The 17,578-nt window shown below is 39.6% G+C and overlaps 1 protein-coding gene across 4 annotated transcripts in view; it reads left to right on the top strand.

The window, feature by feature from the left end:
• The first annotated feature begins 1,477 nt into the window (after nucleotides 1-1,477).
• LOC111144942 (family with sequence similarity 13 member C) overlaps nucleotides 1,478-17,578 on the top strand; it is a 157,611-nt gene continuing 141,510 nt past the window's right edge. For 2 of the 4 annotated variants that reach the window (XM_022499558.1, XM_022499556.1), the window contains exon 1: nucleotides 14,768-14,829. In XM_022499558.1, the coding sequence (XP_022355266.1) occupies nucleotides 14,768-14,829 (62 nt within the window). Of the gene's footprint in view, nucleotides 1,489-14,537; nucleotides 14,830-17,578 lie in introns of those variants that run through there. The other 2 variants (XM_022499560.1, XM_022499555.1) reach the window with 2 other exon arrangements.

Genomic DNA, 17,578 nt, shown 5'->3' with positions numbered 1-17,578 from the left:
GAGAGCACCTGCAAGTGGGAGGACGAGCAGAGGGGAAGGAGAGGGACAAGCAGACTCTACACTGAGCTCAGGAGCCCTGCACCGGGGCTCCATCCCAGGACAGTGAGATCATGACCTCAGCCATAACTGAGTCAGACGATTAACTGACTAAGCCATCCAGCACCCCTGACCCATATCTGCTGGTGGCAACAATGGCTGCAGCCTGATCAAATGTGTGTCCTTTAGACAGAACATGAACTCTGTCCAGTTCCTCCCAGTTACTACCATACCCTGTTATTTCTTCCCTCTGCTTCACTAGCTTATGATACCTGCCATGCTCCTTGGGCTTTGAGTTAAAAGACTTTTGCAGGAACCTCTTCTATGGTGTAATCATCTTTAAATATTTATTCTCTTCAATCTGCTTGGCACATACAGGTGCCAATGACTAATTGTTATTAATGAATAAAGACATCGTTGGAAACAGGCCTATTCCTAATATCTGAGGGAACTGGAGTGAGAATAAGGATATTTAAAATAAAGCAAGTTAACAAACTGTTAAGTAAAATCAATTCTATACTCCTACTGTGGCAAATATATCTTCATAATAACAAATCAGGAATATCTTTTAAGCTATAGTTTTAATAGAATTAAATTTAGCAAACCAGCAAAGGTGATGGAATTCAATTATTTTTTCACATATATGGTTGTTCTTTGAATGGGCTAGTCATGTTGAAAGGAGTAGTGAAATAAATATCTATAACATTTACAGCTTATTTTTTGTATTTATACCATAAAATTTATGTTTCTTGCTTTTATTTGACCAAAACAAACGCTTATGTTGTTATGATCAGAATTTGCAAATAATATGTGGCCTATTCTCAGCAATGCCATCTTTGTGAGTTATTGTGGTTTTCAGATAGTTTTTATTAATTTCATTTCAAAGAAACTTCATTCCCCTAAAACAATAGTAATTAAATTTGTTAAAAATGCTTAAAGCAATGTTTCAATTTGGAAATAATCACCAACTTTATTATATATCAAAGTCATAAGTTTATATACCATGTTCAAACATTATAACAGGATTGCATTTGGAAAAAATGATCATAGAAAATACTTCAAAATACTTTAATTTCATTATTCCTTAATTTTCACCCTGTCTTAAAAATTTTAGATCCACACAGTAATATATAGAATTGCTATCATGCTTCACTTGTGTATGTCTGTAGATATATGTGTGTCTGTGTATTTGAATCATGCAGGTTAATCTACCCAAGAAGGAGCAATTTTATATGCCAACTTTATATGGTTCAGCCTGATCTGTATTTAAGTTATTTGAATGTTTCATATTGAAAATATTCCTCAGCTGTTTATACCTCACTAATTTGCAATTGTCTCTAGAACTATATGTAGGAAAGAAGACAGACAAAATGAGTGTTCAGCACTAGGGGAGATGCTTTGTGGTGTGTGAGCCTAATGCGTTCAAGCTCTCTGACCTGAAGGATTGACAAGGTAACCGATTTGTCTTTTCCCCATACTCAGGCTCTTCTGTCATTCAAATCCTCCATATACTCTGGAGTATTTTCTTTGGAAAAATACTCAAACTACTATGGCTTTTGGGCACAGCCACTTTTCTTTTTGAGAATGCAAAGCAAGAGATGTGGAGGAGTGTTGCCCTGAGGCTGAAGGACTGTTGGAAGCAGGAGTGAAAGTTTAACTGTTGTTCACACACAGTCAGTGCTGAACACCAGGTCCTGAAGGATCCATGTGTCACCAAGTGTTGACTAACAGTCCTTTTTTTTTTTTTTAAAGATTTTATTTATTTATTTGACAGACAGAGATCACAAGTAGGCAGAGAGGCAGGCAGAGAGAGAGGAGGAAGCAGGCTCCCTGCTGAGCAGAGAGCCCGATGCGGGGCTCGATCCCAGGACCCTGGGATCATGACCTGAGCCGAAGGCAGAGGCTTTAACCCACTGAGCCACCCAGGCGCCCCTGACTAACAGTCCTTTAAAACACAGCTGGGCATACTGACTCTTCTTGCCTGAGTCACTGAGACAGTAGCTGGAAATTCGGACTCCTGAAGGGTGGCTCTATTCAAACCAGGATTCCAATCAGAAGTGTTCACCAATGCATAGGACACAGCCAAGCATGACATCACAGGGCTTAGAAGATCAGACCCCAGTGCAACCTGCTGGCCTTGAGATCCCTTTTCTTGGCCTTTAACAGTCTCCTCAAAGGCAGAAATTGCAATTAAAATATTGAATTCTAGATGCCATTCTCTATATGGCATTATTTCTTCCCATCCTTAAAAGCTTGCAAGATTGTTTATAGTAGAATTTAAGACTTAGAAACATTAAAAAATTAGATGTTAAGCAATTTCTTCAAGATTCCTATCCAGATCTGGCTCCAAATATTATCATTTTTCCACTAAATCAGGCTTTCCCCAAAAACCCAGAGATGGCTTTTCCCTTCTGTGTAGCCCCTCCTTTCCCTGCACTAAAATGTGCTCAATTAATGTTGGTAGCCTAAATACAGTTAGATTTTTACAGAACCTCAAAGAAGTAGATGTCCAAAGCCATGATACATTTCCTTTAGGCAATATTTTTCCTTTAGAAGAATGGCTTAATTTACCAAAAAGGAGATGACTTCATCCAGTACACTCCCCACAAAGCCCACATTGAATTTGTACTTGGGGTTCTCTGCTCTTGTTATCACGGGTTAGGTGGCTATTGGCCCCATAAGGCAATGCTTTCTATTTAGAGCTCTTTGAGATTCTGGATAATCCTTGATATTTTTTTTTATTCCATGAGTGTGACAGTGAACTCCAAGCTTGAGAGTTATTCCCTTGGCTATCTTGATAAAGCTAAGAACAGAACAATTAAACTAAAACAATTTTTTAATTGCACATATATGAGTGTTTTTGTTATTCAAGATTTTACCTAATTACAGACTGTGTATCTGAATGGGATACCACTTGGCAACCTTAAACAATAAGCAATAATTTAAAGTACTTTGACAAATAAAAACAATAAAAGTGAGTGGGGGCTCGATGACACAGGAACTCAGAAGACATACACCCACAGAACTTATTGTGTACACTAACATGACTTTACTATTCAGCTGATTTACCGATATAACTTTATTATTCCACTGCCTCATCAATTTGATTTCACTATTCCAGTGTACTCTTGCCCAAGAAGATAAAAGTTGCAAATATATTTATTGTTTGTTTCTGGAACTTCACATAAGTTCATTTAAATGAACATCAAACTACTTAACTTTTCAATAAATAGCATAAAACCACTGTTTATACCCCAAGACTCTCTGTACCCTTCCTGTCAAATTTTCACTGTGCTGTATCCATGGATCATAAAGTATCACATCGTAACCCTTAATCCTTTCATACCCCCCCCATTGAATAATCTATGTTAAACCAGACTCTACAATCTCATAAATATCCCAACTTTCCCATTCTTACTTTAAGAAGATATTAGGTCCCTGGAAAGGTAGTATTCTCCCTATCAGGTAAGGATAAACTCAGCCTTGTCTTACCAATTAAATGTTTTAATGATATGTTGGAGGAGACAGAATCTGACAAAAGAATGGCTGAATACTGATAATTAGTATAGCTTGGTCATAGTCATGGAGTTTATTATACTAGTCTTGCTACTTTTGTATATATTGGAAAAGTTCAAAAAAAAAAAAAAGCAAGCTAAAGTTCTTGAATTAAAATGTATCTGGGCTATAGGCCAAGGAAGGGAGCTGATGAGTGAGTGATGAGATCTCAAGACAATGTGGTAAATAGACTGGGAAATGTAGTCTGGAATCAGTACCCTACGATGCTGTGACAAGGTCTCCCTCAATTTGAGGATTGTGCACATGAAATTCCCAACCCAGTCCTTGATAATATACAGCACAAGAAAATATCCCTGCCCACTCATGAATGGTGAAAGACAGATCCCAGATTGTAATACTGTTCTTAGGAGCATTTCATTGATCATTGATAGTGTTCATTCCAGAGAGTATGAAATGAATCTTCTTCCACTGTGTCATTTCTCATGATGGTAGGAAGAAGGTAGATAACAAATAGGTAAAGAGTCGTTAGGATGTGAAATGGCCTAGGAACCAGGCAGTTGAGAGAATTTCAGGGCCTGACTGGAAATCAGATAACCCCATTGCTTCTTAATATCTACACATTTTTTTTGTATCATTTCTTTCCTCACTTCCTTTGATACCTCTTATAATCCTTATTTCTCTCCATCTGAGCCTTCTCTGTGACTTCGGTAGCCTCCAAACACTTCCCTTCCTCCATGTCTACTTCTAGACCTCAGTGATTATAACAGGGATGTTGGTGGGGGAGACAGAGACATCATCTCAGTCCCTTCAGCTTTTTCCCGTAGAAGTAATTTCATGAATGGTGGAGTCATAGCCAGGTTAGCCCTCAGAAGCCAATCTACCCACACAGTAGTATTGTAATACCATATATTCAAAGTCTTAACCTTGGGTCAGCCCTTAACCACTTTCATTCAGTCATTTATTATGTTGATGTGGTCATTCTCTAGGTAGGATTTTAACTTCAAATATACACATCTTTTCTTTCTCCCTCTTTTTTTTTCTTTCCTTCCTCCCCTTCCTCCTTCCTCCCTTCTATCCTTTCTCTCTTTTCCTTCCTTCCTCCTTCCCTTCCTTTCTTCCATCCTTCCTCATAAAAATGGGTCATGCAAATCTATTTTTACATTTCCCAATAACCACAGAATTTTAAAACTGGGAAAACCACTAAAACCCATTAAATCTATCTGCCTTATAATTTAGGACACTGAAGTCCTGAAAAGTTTAGCTATTTACTATACAGGGTGAATCTGTAAATGGTAGAACTGAGGCAGCTTCCAGGACCCAGAACTTCCTGTTTGTATTTTCTCCTATATTATGCTGCTCTCGAGGTATTTAAGCTTTTAACGTTTGTTTACAAAAACTATCTCTGATGGGTGATATACATTTTAAAATTTATCTATCTTTGTAGCTTGATTCTGGATATTCTATTTTTGCTCATTACATTGATTATACCAGATCAGTTTTGTGGCATAATCCATGTCCTACTGTTTCTAGGACTGTATGTTTACTATTTTGGTTGAAAATCACAATATTACCCATGAATTGTATTGATTTTTTGAGGACCATTAAGAAGTTAGTTGGTTTCTTTGCAAAATCAAAGCCAGTGACAACAGGCCCAGCAGTGATCTGCGTTGAATCCTGTTCTGGGGGATTGATACCAAATATAGAAATGCAGCAGGCCTGACTGCTTCAGGGCCCAAGGGAATGTGGCTCTCTCTGGATGTGTGTAAACCACCTACATATGATGAGTTCATAACGTCCATGGAAGATGGAGCTAAGTCATTGTCTCAAGGAAGTGATAAGGGCAAATTTTATTTTATGTTTATATGCACTTAGTATTTAGAAATAGTTGTGGAGTGAGACATTATGCTTTTGGATCTATAAATACATCTGCTGTTTTAAGTACCAGTAAACAGTATTCCTGCCCAACCTCGGCAAAGTCTGACTTTGAGTTATATTTCCAGTATAATTGGTAGCTGATACATTTTACTAAGTTTCATGAGCCCGTATTTGTGAGCCTATTAGGGAGAGAGAGCTGCGGGGAGGAGAGAGAAAAGAATAAAGGAGAAGGGCAAGGTCAAAGAGAAAAGGGAAGACAAGACTATGAGATTTTTTTTTTGGTACTACTACTGAGCAAAATAAAGGTCACAATTGTTTCATATTTGGATATTATCCAGTTCTTATCTAGCTAGCAAATAGTGCCTTCACTAGCAACATGCTTTAAACTAGGAGTTCTTAATCTTTTTTTTTTTTTCTCCTCCAAGCCATACAAGATGGATGATAGCTGGGGTATGGAATTTTCCCATCAGTGTGCCAGGGTTATGAGCAGTTACTAGTGGAAAAGCTGCAACAAGTCTCCCACTTAATCTCCACTGAAGAATGCAGTTAGGAATGCATGTAAGAGAGTGATGTTGCAGAAAAAACTTGGATCAGGTCTAGTTTATTATTTAGAAATTGAATTATTCACAAATGTCAATATTTGACATATGACTTGCAAGCTACAACATACCTCATAGTCACATCATGCCAGGGTGTCAAAACAACACTGTCAAGGACTGTTGCTTGAATTAGCTGAATTAAGTAGCCACACTTTTTGCTCCTTGAAGATACCAGAAATCTCACCTATCTTCTTTTTTTTTTTTTTTAAGATTTTATTTATTTATTTGACAGACAGAGATAACAGGTAGGCAGAGAGGCAGGCAGAGAGAGGAAGTGAAACAGGCTCCCTGCTGAGCAGAGAGCCTGATGCGGGGCTCCATCCCAGGACCCTGGGATCATGACCTGAGCTGAAGGCAGAGGCTTTAACCCACTGAACCACCCAGGCGCCCCTCACCTATCTTCTTAATAGCCATCTCTCTCTCTCTATGTCTAAGAAGTATAAATTAATGGTTTGTTGAGATGAAAATTATAACTATCTACTGTTATTGTCTGGGTAGATTAAAGATGGTTACAAATTCTTTGTTCTTTGAGACTCCTCCATTAGGAGGTTGTCTATTATCCTGCCCTTGAATCTCCTCTGACTTGTATCTGCCTTTGACCAAGAGTATGGCAAAAGTGATATTATGCCATCTTGGCCATCCAGGCCAAAACTTTAAGTGAATCAGCAGCTTCTGCCATTTAAGAAGATGGATTGCCCACAGACTACTATGCTGTGAGAAGTTCAAGGCCCACAGTGAGGCTCTGAAGGATGAGATGCCATGTGGAGAGGGAATCAAGGAGCCTTGAGTTATTGGCTATGTGAGCAAAGAAGCCATTTTGGAAAGCATTCCTCCAGCCCCACCTGCTTCAGCCTGACACCACACAGATCACAGATGAATGGCCCAGGTGAACTCCTCAAAAATTCCCGACTCTCAAAATTAAGAGCAAAATAAAATGATCATTTTAAGTCATGAAAGTAACAGATAACCAAAACAATGCCTATGAGGTGGGAGTTTTAAAAAGATGTCAAATAATGTTATGAGCAGAGGTATTTATATAAGGTGATTACCAGTTGAAATGTAGGCATGTTTACATGGGCCAAAGCTCAGAGACCTTGTATAAAGAAAGGATGTTATTAAGACTTAAAACAGAAAAGTAATTTAATGGAACCATGGAGGAGAGAGAAACTCTTAGAAATTTCTCTTTGAGGGTATAGAAGGAATAATGGAGGGGAAAATACCTTTTCTGCTTCCTAGAACAAAGGCGGCACTGGTGAGTGAGCCCCAGATATCTTGGATATGTTCTGCTTATGCGACCCAAGCAAGTGTGAGGTTGTCCTTCTTAACTAACTGGATGACTCATTAAATTGCTATCTGTGTTCGACCAGAGCTTCAGCTATACCACTTTGCTGGAAGAAGATAGTACTGAAGAGGATAGAAATGTCACTGACCTTGAGGTGATTTGTGCCTTTAAGCTATTACCTGGTAACCCTGGGACCCCCACTTTTCTGTCTTTCACCCTAGCAGCACCCCAAAATTTGGCCCAAGACTTTTTTTCTCAATTCTTCTTTTTTCTACCTATCTTCCCTAAAGTAAAATAATTTTAAATATTCTAAGTTTAATGTATTAATTATTTAATACACCTTCCCTGATTTATATAATTTTTAAAAATTATGCATTGAGAGGTGCCTGTGTGGCTCAGTCTGTTAAAGCTTCTGCCTTTGGCTCAGGTCATGATCCCAGGGTCCTGGGATCGGCCCTGTGTAGGGCTCCCCACTTGGTGTTGGGGGGGGGTCTACATCTCCCTCCACCTTCCACTCTGCCTACTTGTGCTCTTTCTCTATCTCTCTGTCAAGTAAATAAATAAAATCTTTTAAAAAATATTCATTGAATAAAAATATGTTTATTGTATCCTCCAAGTTTTTGGAAGGATTGTATCCACAGAATACTGATTACATTAAACTGGGAGAGATACCCAACATAATTTTTGCTAAAATATATGTTCTATAATACTTGAAAGATTGGATTCAATATCATGAAATGTCAGATAAAACAACATAGAATTTCATATGAATATGCAAAGCTGGAACTTGGTTCAACAAACCAATTGCTCTCCTTCTGGATGGCACTGGTGTGGATCTGGAGTAGGAGTTGACTCCAACAATCTGAGTCTCTGGTATGGTGCAACTCCCCCAGAACACTCACAATGATCTTGAGCCACATGCAGAGAGTGTAATGGTAAAACGAAGGAGATACAAACTCAATTTCACTCTTCACTGAACTTCACCTGGAGTCATATGTCCAGCGTAGGGACTGTATTTTCAGAGGACATTATCATAGTTTATCCAGTGCTACACAACCAAGAGAGATGTTGAACGGATTCTAAGTCATGCCATAGGAGAATCTATTGAAGGAAGGGGAATATTTGACCAGGGGATCAGAAGATAGAGCAGATTAATTTTTAAAGTCATTCAGTCACAGGTAATAAGAAACAGGGGAGAACTCAAGTGGGATTTTTTTTTTTTTTCAAGAATTAGAGGAGTCCAGTAAAGGACTTTGTGAGGTATGAATTTCTTGCCCCTGAGGGTTTCAGGTACTGTTTGGGATTGTCCTAGCACAACTATAGGTATTGAAAAACAATTAGACCAGATAACTTCTGAGACTCCTAAGAATCACATCAATAAGAAGGATGTATTTTGTTATCTGAAAATTAACTCAAGGCAAGGTTTTAATGATGAAATGTGTCCACCCCCGACCCCACGTTTATGTTTTAACCAACTGAGCTACCCAGGCGCACTCAGATTTATGTTTGAATAGGGTGCTTTAGGTCATTAATTCCACTATAATGCTCCCATTCTTTTCTGTAGCAAACAATAATCCCATTGCTCTTTCAGGCTGGACTGGGACTATACCTCAGAAATAAACAAAGTTCTGGGCAGCCAGTACCATCAACCCTGCATAGTGGCATGAAATCTCTTTGTTATCCCTGTATGGCAAAGGAAGGAATGTCTAATACAGGAAAGCCTCATTACCTGAAGATAACTTGTCTTGGACATGGTTCACTTACAATGAATCACTTAAAACAGAAACTAGGATTTCAAAGTAAATAGAAAAAGTAAGGGGGCAAATAGAGAGTTATCTTTAAAAAAAAATGAAGTTAAATATTCACTCATTCATTTCATTACACAGATATTTACTGGTAACGTCACCATTTTGTCAATTTTATATTCTTTGGTTGTTACTGACAAAAATTCACTTGCCACTAGTTTTGAATGCAATTCAAGCCATTCCCTGACATCATTTCCAGGGACTTCTTGAGATCCTGAAATTTCACTTAGAATCAGTTTCCCCTGTGTCTGTGTTCTATTGTCAGATGAATCAGAAGATTGTTAGATAACAGTGGACTTGCTATATGCGAACATTAATTAGGGAGAGATATTTGAATGGAGACAGCATCACAACCAGTTGGCCATCAGTTGGTATTTTTGCTATCATGGCTTTGCTTTGTCCGGTATCTTTGAATCTTCAGGAACTCAGATGTTAGTCAGTTGGATAATGAGGGCCCTCTAATCACAGGCCGAGATGTTGGGGGGTGGTAAGAGAAAGGATTAGGGGACAAGGAGTCAGGAGAGTATTCTTTCTGGAAAATTATCTTTTCAGACGAGAGTCCTCTCTTTCCACAGGGAAGCTTGGTGATTCCCAAGGGTCTTGACAGGAAACTACAAGTCACAGTGTCCAGGCCAGTAGAGCAGGCAACTCCGTTGACTTCCTGGCATTGTAAAGATGCTGGCTCCCTGCCACAGTGTCTAGCAGAAAGTGATTTCTCAGAATTGAATGTTTCTCCAGGGATGTGCGAGTATTTTAAATCAAAGGGTTGTAAAGTGAGCACAAAGCCATTCTGGATGGAGCTCTTTTCATTTTAAGAGCAGCCCATCTACATTTAGTAAAGTTTTCATTTTTATTGTTCTTTTTAAAAAACGTATTAAACACTGTGGCATTATGGAAAATAGAAAGAAAATACCATTTGTAAACCTACTACCAAGCACAGCAGTTTGTTCATCCTGTTCCAACATTCAAGTTTATATATTCTTAGTTATTGTAATAAAAATGAAAATGATGATGAAAAGAGCATCTACTAGACCTTTTTGTTGTTTTCAGTCATACCATTTAATCTCCATTAGAACCCATGAGACAGGTTATTATTTTCTTCACTGTCTTCATTCACTTATTATAGTCCATGAGGAAACTGAGGCATGGAGTGGTTGTCTGAGTTCCAACTACTACTAGGTGGTGGATCTTAAACACTGGCGACTCTAGAAATTTCCTTCTTGACCACTATGTTATTGCTTTATATTTTGTATATAGCAAGCCAGTACACTGGAATTATTTTTTTTCAATTATAATAAAAAGACTATTGTTATTAAATCTGAAATTCTGATACGGGTTTTAAGAGCACTGATAGAAAAAGTAAAACATTGAAACTTCTAACTTGTAAAAATTAGCCATGTTCAAATCCTGCTTCTTCATTTCCCCTTGTTCCATTTAAAAAATAAGGTCATGCATATAATATATACATTGTATGTTATATACATGTACACATACATATATACATATTTACTCTGAAATGATTTTAATGACAGGGGTGTTGTCCATCTTGTTCATAGCTATGGATAGTGGCAAGTATGTAGTATCATTGGTTCATTCATTTATCTGTCCAATGAATAATTATACCAGTTAATCTGTTTTGTGGCCTTTCCCTGATATACTTAGGAAATCTTTTCTCAAAATTCCTAGCTCAATGTGATGTTAATGGATAATATATTTAACAAAAAAAACTGTTGGGTCTTCAATGAGTTTGAGAAATATTGGTTAAAAAGATGAAATAGCTTTTTTGCAAGCTGGTACAGCTACTTAGAGAAACAGTATGGAGTTTCCTCAAAATTTAAAAATAGTACTACCTTGGAGCACCTTGGTGGCTCAATCGTTAAGCATCTCCCTTCAGCTCTGGTCATGATCCAGGGGTTCTGGGATGGAGCACCGCATCCAGCTCTCTGCTGGGCGGGAAGACTGCTTCTCCCTTTCCCACTCCCCCTGCTTGTGTTCCCTCTTTCACTGTGTCTCTCTCTGTCAAATAAATAAATATCTTTAAAAAAATAGTACTACCTTATGATGCAGTAGTTGCACTACTAGGTATCAATCCAAAGGATACAAAAATACTAATTCACAGGAATACATACACCCTTATGTTTATAGCAGAATTATCTACAATAGCCAAATTCGGGAAGAGCCCAAGAGTCCATCGACTGAAGAATGGATAAAGATATGGTATATACATATACAATGGCGTTTACTCAGCCATAACAAAGAGTGAAATCTTGTTACTTGCAAAGATGTGGATGGAACTAGGGAGGATTATGCTAAGAGAAATAAGTCAGTCAGAGAAAGTTAAATACCATACAATTTTGCTCATATGTGGAATTTAAGAAACAAAACAAATGAACAAAGGGGGAAAGAGAGAGAGAGAGAGAGAGAGAGAGAGAGAGAAACCAAGAATCAGACTCTCAACTACGGAAGACAATCTGATGGTTACCAGAGGGTATAGGCTGGGGGAGTGGGTGAAATAGGTGATGGGGATTAAGGAATGCACTTGTCCATGATGAGAACCAGGTGTCGTATGGAAGGGTTGAATCAGTATATTGTACACCTGAAACTAATATAACACTATGTAAATTATTGGAATTTAAATAAAAACAAAAAAAAGGCTAAAAAGTTATGAAAAAAAGAGAAACACTTTTTTTGCTGCCTAATGTGCATTATGAATTTATAATATATAGTTGGCCCTTGAACAACGTGAGGGTCAGGAGCACAGACCTCCACACAGTTGAAAACCTACGTATAACTTTTTTTCTCCCCGAATCTTTATAATAGCCTATTGTTTACTGGAAGCTTTCCTGATAACATAGTCAATTAACATGGATTTTGTATGTTATGTGTATTATATGCATCTTACAACAAAGTAAGCTAGAAAAAGGAATGTTATTAAGAAAATCATAAGGAGGGCGCCTGGGTGGCTCGGTGGGTTAAGCCGCTGCCTTCGGCTCAGGTCATGATCTCAGGGTCCTAGGATCGAGTCCCGCATCAGGCTCTCTGCTCGGCAGGGAGACTGCTTCCCTCTCTCTCTCTCTCTCTCTGCCTGCCTCTCCGTCTACTTGTGATCTCTCTCTGTCAAATAAATAAATAAAATCTTAAAAAAAAAAAAGAAAATCATAAGGAAGAGAAAACACATTTACTGTACTATATTTATAAAAAAAAAAATCTGTACATAAGTGGACCCACACAGTTCAAACCCATGTTGTTCAAGAAGTAGATGTTTAAGTTTCAAAATCTTAATTTTGACCCTGTAACTCTCTTTTTTCTTTTCTTGGACCATCTGGGAAACTGGAATTTCACTGAGGACACCTTGGGAAACACTGCTCTAGAACTCATTTTCTTCCAGGATGCCAATATTAGCTTTTCTGCTTCTCTTTTTGAACTCACCTCAGAGTTGTTATGTTATTTGTGAGGGACCCACATGATTTCACAGTGTCCAAGTCCTGTTTCAAATTCGAAGGCATAACATTTTCTCATTTCAAAGGGATCACTGGGAATACTTAAATGAGAAAAGTATGATCTTTCTCTGAATTAGAACATGAGAAATTAGCACCTTAGACAATGAGTAAAAGGGTTTTCTGAACATTGGCAACCTTCAAATCTTTAGAGCAGAGCCAAGAGTGCTGAGAATACACTTACCTTTACTGGTCTCTGTAAAATAGAATAGATCTCTGTTTGTGACAGCTAAATAATGAATACATTTACATAGTGAAAAGGCTGTGTCTAACACTCCTGAATCTTGCTCATATGAGGCAGTCGGTGGTTTAGGAACATATATATACTGTATGGGATGAATATTTCTAAACTTATTATAGTCCATAGAGTTCAGGCCTAAGACCATATTAGGTTTTTATTCAGTTACTTTTTCAAATATTTGGAGTGAGGAAAATAAAATTGCCAAGGACCTTAATGAAATCTATTTTTCTTTGAAAACTGAATTTTGATTTTTCAAAGTGTAACTTTTAAAGTTAAAAACATGACTTTCATACAACTATAGGCACACATCAAAAATCTATTAATTTATTAATGAGGGAACCTATAAGAATGTGGTGCTTTGGGAACCAAGAGCATCTGAATATTTCCAGGCATTTAGAAAAATGTTCATATAAGATTGTTAGGTTAGATACAAAATTGCTTAAATTTGCACAATGCAATAATACCATAAACATTGAAGTTATATTTTCCTTCAGACAAATTGGACAAAATGTACAACTTAACACCTAACTCCAGTGTCTGAGGTCTAACCAATAATGAATAGCAACGTCAAATCCAAGTGTATTTTCCTAGAGAATTAAGCAGTCCTTGGGTGGATCTGTAAAACAGTGCCTCAGTGTGACCCTGAAAGGTCATGATTTCCTCCCTTATTATCAAGTTTTGGGTAATTTTTCTAATTATCCGAAAGTAAAATTTTGGGGTTTTTTTGTTTTGTTTTGTTTTGTTTTGTTATTGTAAATTAACTCATCCCCTGATACGGTTTGGACTAAAACACACCATCTCAGTTGCTTTTGAGAGTGTCGGATTTAAACAGGGGCCTGGGGAATGTACTTAATTCAGGAATTAAAATCAGCGTCTTTCACAGATGACTGTTCATTCCATATCAAGGTCAAGCTGGCAGGAGACAGGAACAATGGAAAGAGGGCAGGACAAATATCCCCAGGGGAATGAAGCAAGTGGGGGCCGGACAGCCTTCCCTTTCCCCAACAGGGCTGCCTTTCTTTAAAGAGGATGGCTTTTGTGGATTCCATCTCTCACCCTTTGTGAGCGTGCTTGGGAATGCAGCCTAGGCGGGCTACTCTGGGCGTAGCAAACCCCACCCCCTCACACCGCCCCCCAGTGCCCAGTCCTGCCAGCAATAAATCCTCCACTCGCCCCGCGTGGGCTCATTCACAGCCCTGTCGTCCGAGGCTGGGCGCTTCCTCTCGGAGACTGAAATGACAGTGCAAACAGCGCGGGTGTGAGCGCGGGTGTGATGCAGTGAGCCCTCCTTCAAAGGTTCTTCTTTTTCCAGGGCAATGAAAAGCAGGACACACACAGACTCACACACAAACACACACACACACAGCAATAACAGCAGCTATGTCCTCCTCCCGGTTCTGGTTCCCTCCCGACGGATGAATTTCTGCCAGCCTCCTATCCCTAGAGGGGGTAGCTGTGTAAAATTGGCAGGAGACGTCTGGAAGAAAGCAAGTCTCCCAGGGATTTCAGCACCTAGGCAGGAACGGTTGGGCTTTCCCATTGCCAGCCCGGGGGTGGCTGGCACCGAGAAGCCTGGATTAAACGCCGCGCGGGGCTGGCGAGGTCGGGGTCGCCGTGACTCCCCAGGCGCTCCTTGCGGGGAACCCGGGAGCCCGGGAGCCCGGGGCCCGCCCTGCAGCCGCGCCCCGCCCCGCCCAGCTCTGTCCCCGCAGCCTCGCGGCTGCCGGGCTTTGTGGTTCGCCCGTGCGGCTGGGCCCCAGCTGGGGGTGTCGTTACGAGCATGTGCAGACAGCAGCCCAAGGTAGAGCGAGCGTGCCGGGCGAGCCCTGAGACTTGCCTTGCAATGCCATGTTTGTGTGTATGCTCTAACTCCGGGAGAGCAATCAGGGAGACGGCTCCCCGGCCGGACTTGGCTGATGTTTTCTTGTTTCTGTTTCAGCCTTCAGGATAATTCCTTCAGCAGCACCGCTGTAACAGAGTAAGTGATTCTTGCCGTTAAAATAACACTTGCATGCCTTTCTCTGGAAGCAACTATCGTGAAGGTATCCTCCACCGTCCCCAGCCGCTCTTCGTATTAGATGCATTGTCTCCCTTAATCTGGGGCTGTGAAGACCGTGAGAGGTGCTGACTGATGGGGCCCAGAAATCTTTACAGGTTGAAATAGCCTTTTAGCAGCTGTGGGAGAGATATTATAACAAGCTAATTGCTTGCAGGAGCTCAGTGCTCTACGATTTGTGTTCTTGGAGCTCAGATTTTTTTTTTTTTTTTTAACAAAATCTGTTTGACATGTCAGAAAGGAAGCTTTGTTGTATTTTGCCAACATTGGTGTCAGTTTTCACGGAGCAGGCTGTATACATTTACAATAAATAGGAGATAGATGTGAAATGACTTGAGTCGAATTCCAGCATGTGATAAACAGGCTAAACTTATTCTCACCCTCTCTTGTCTACAGATTTTAAGACACAGTGAACTTTTCTTGGGTGCCCTTTGTCAGTTTTGTCTTCTGACCTCAAAGATCTGGCATCTTCTTGTCCTCTGGTTAAAGCTGCTGATTGGGGCAACTAATATCATTTGAACATGGGATGAAGGAGTATAATATTTTACTCAAGGCCAGCAGTCATAGTATTTTTTTTATTAGACAGTTTATACTTCATGGTTTTAATTCTTGTTATCCCTTCCTTAATATGTTTTCCTGATACGATATGATACATATATGTTAAAAATTAATAGGTAGTATATTTTACTAATATTATATGTAATTTATGTAAAATTTACATATATATTAAATACCTACACTTCATTTAGCAGTCTTTCTTTAGACTAACTCGTGATGTTTACTTCTGGGACCTCTTCGTAGAACTCACTCAGCAGCTTTTCAGGAAAAAGGGATATATAAGGTTGTATACTGAACTATGTTTAAAAAATGTTGCAAGTTTGATACAGAAAGCCCAGTAACTTAGGAAGCGTTTGCTAAAGGTTCCCCAAAAGCAAGTAAATGTGGGAATGGATAGGAGAGTGTCACGTCTTACCACTGTCACAGTGACTCGGTGATGGAGGGGTGAGATTTTGCAGGGCTTCCCAGGCCCTCTTGTTTCCCACATCCTTTTGTTTTTGTGTTTGGATAAGCTGTCCTCTTAGTGCCAAGCTTTGGGCTCACTTAAGTGGAGTTACTTAAAAAAAACAACCCGGGCTTGACTTTTAGAAGATGTCATATAAAATATATGACATGTGAAATACTCATAGAGACCCACATCTGTTAATGAGATTGCTGCAACTGTGGCTTTTCCAAAAGCCTGAGAGAGGGGGAGGGATGTGTGCCAAAATGTGCAGGCCAAAGATAGGCTGTGACTTCCTGATTCAGGTGCACAGGTGCTGCTCCCCTCCCTGGGCTGGGCTTATGAACACCCAGTGCTTTCCATGCCTGATTCTTGGGAACCCTGTGTGGATGAATCCCCAGAGTCAGCCCTGGGCATAGAAGCTTCAAAATGGAGACACTCAGTCCCAAATTTCACATGGACAATTTTTTTGAAAAGGTTTTGCACTTAATTGTGGGGAAAGGCTGGTACCTTTCTTTGGACACTCCTCAAGGAGCTCTGATTGCATAAGATCCTGTTGTTGTTTTCAGAGAAGTGACAGTTATTTATTTTAAAAGACCCTGAGTGACAACTGGAATGCCATCTGGCTAATCTAAAAATCCAAGGAGCATATTTAAAACCTACCAAAAGCTTCGCAGGTGTAACACAACACAGAGTAGGGTCATTGAAAACCTGTCATGGTCTAATAATACATTTTCTCCTCTCCTCCGTTACATGAAGTATTTTCCTTGGTTCTTTGGGCATTACCCCAAAGCCAACAGGACTGCTCTCTCTGTCCCGACACACAGATGTAGCAGGTGCTCAGTAAATATTTGGGTGTGGTCTTAATGTACACGGAGGAAGCACTTGCCTAAAAACTTCCTCTCCTTCCTTTCCCCATCCCCTCCTATTTCCTGCTACCCACATTCACTTATTTCCTTAGTGTCTGAATTTATACTTAGAGATGATTTCTTTGGGATTAAGGCTTCTGGTGGTGACCATTATTAAAATGGAAATTAAAAAATCTGTGCCGCTGGGAGGCAGATTCAAGTTGTCATTAATGCTTTAACATAAATTATGTTGTCAGGTAGTCTAGCCTGTTAGGGGTCAGTCTGGCCAATTGGGGGTCCTATTAGAGTCGAAGGGAATTGGGAGAGACTCAAGGATAGATTTTATTCTCTTCTCAGGTTTTCCCAGGCCTGGCATTGTCTGGGCAGCTCTGGACCAATGCAGTTTCTTTTTCTACCCAAATTCTTCCAAGATCAGAGTGGCCTTGGCCTTCCCTTCTGTATCTGCATGTCCCTTTCATCTGTTTTTCCATGGTCATTTCCTATGTTGTCCTGGCTACGCTGATACGTGAAATGAAGCCTGGCCAGCAGTACATTTTGCAATAAATTAGTTATCATCGGAAGCAGTGGTTCTCAAAATCAACTGATTATCACTGTGAACTGGGGAAGGGGGTTGGGACTTGTGAAAGATCTAGTTTCTCAGGCTTTATCCCAAAGTGAGAACCTAGAATGGGTGATGGTGTTGGAGTTAGCTCAGTTCTGATCTGGGTTTTGTAAAAAACTTTAGGTCAGTGTTAAACTTCTTAGAATCATACTTCTTATGTTTGTGTGTGTTTGGGAGGCAACCTGGTTTACAAATTCACGT

This window comes from Enhydra lutris, unplaced genomic scaffold (assembly GCF_002288905.1).
Source record: "Enhydra lutris kenyoni isolate GAN:26980312 unplaced genomic scaffold, ASM228890v2 scaffoldscaffold12, whole genome shotgun sequence".
Classification (NCBI taxonomy): Eukaryota; Metazoa; Chordata; class Mammalia; order Carnivora; family Mustelidae; genus Enhydra; species Enhydra lutris.
This window is presented reverse-complemented; position numbering and strand designations above follow the sequence as displayed.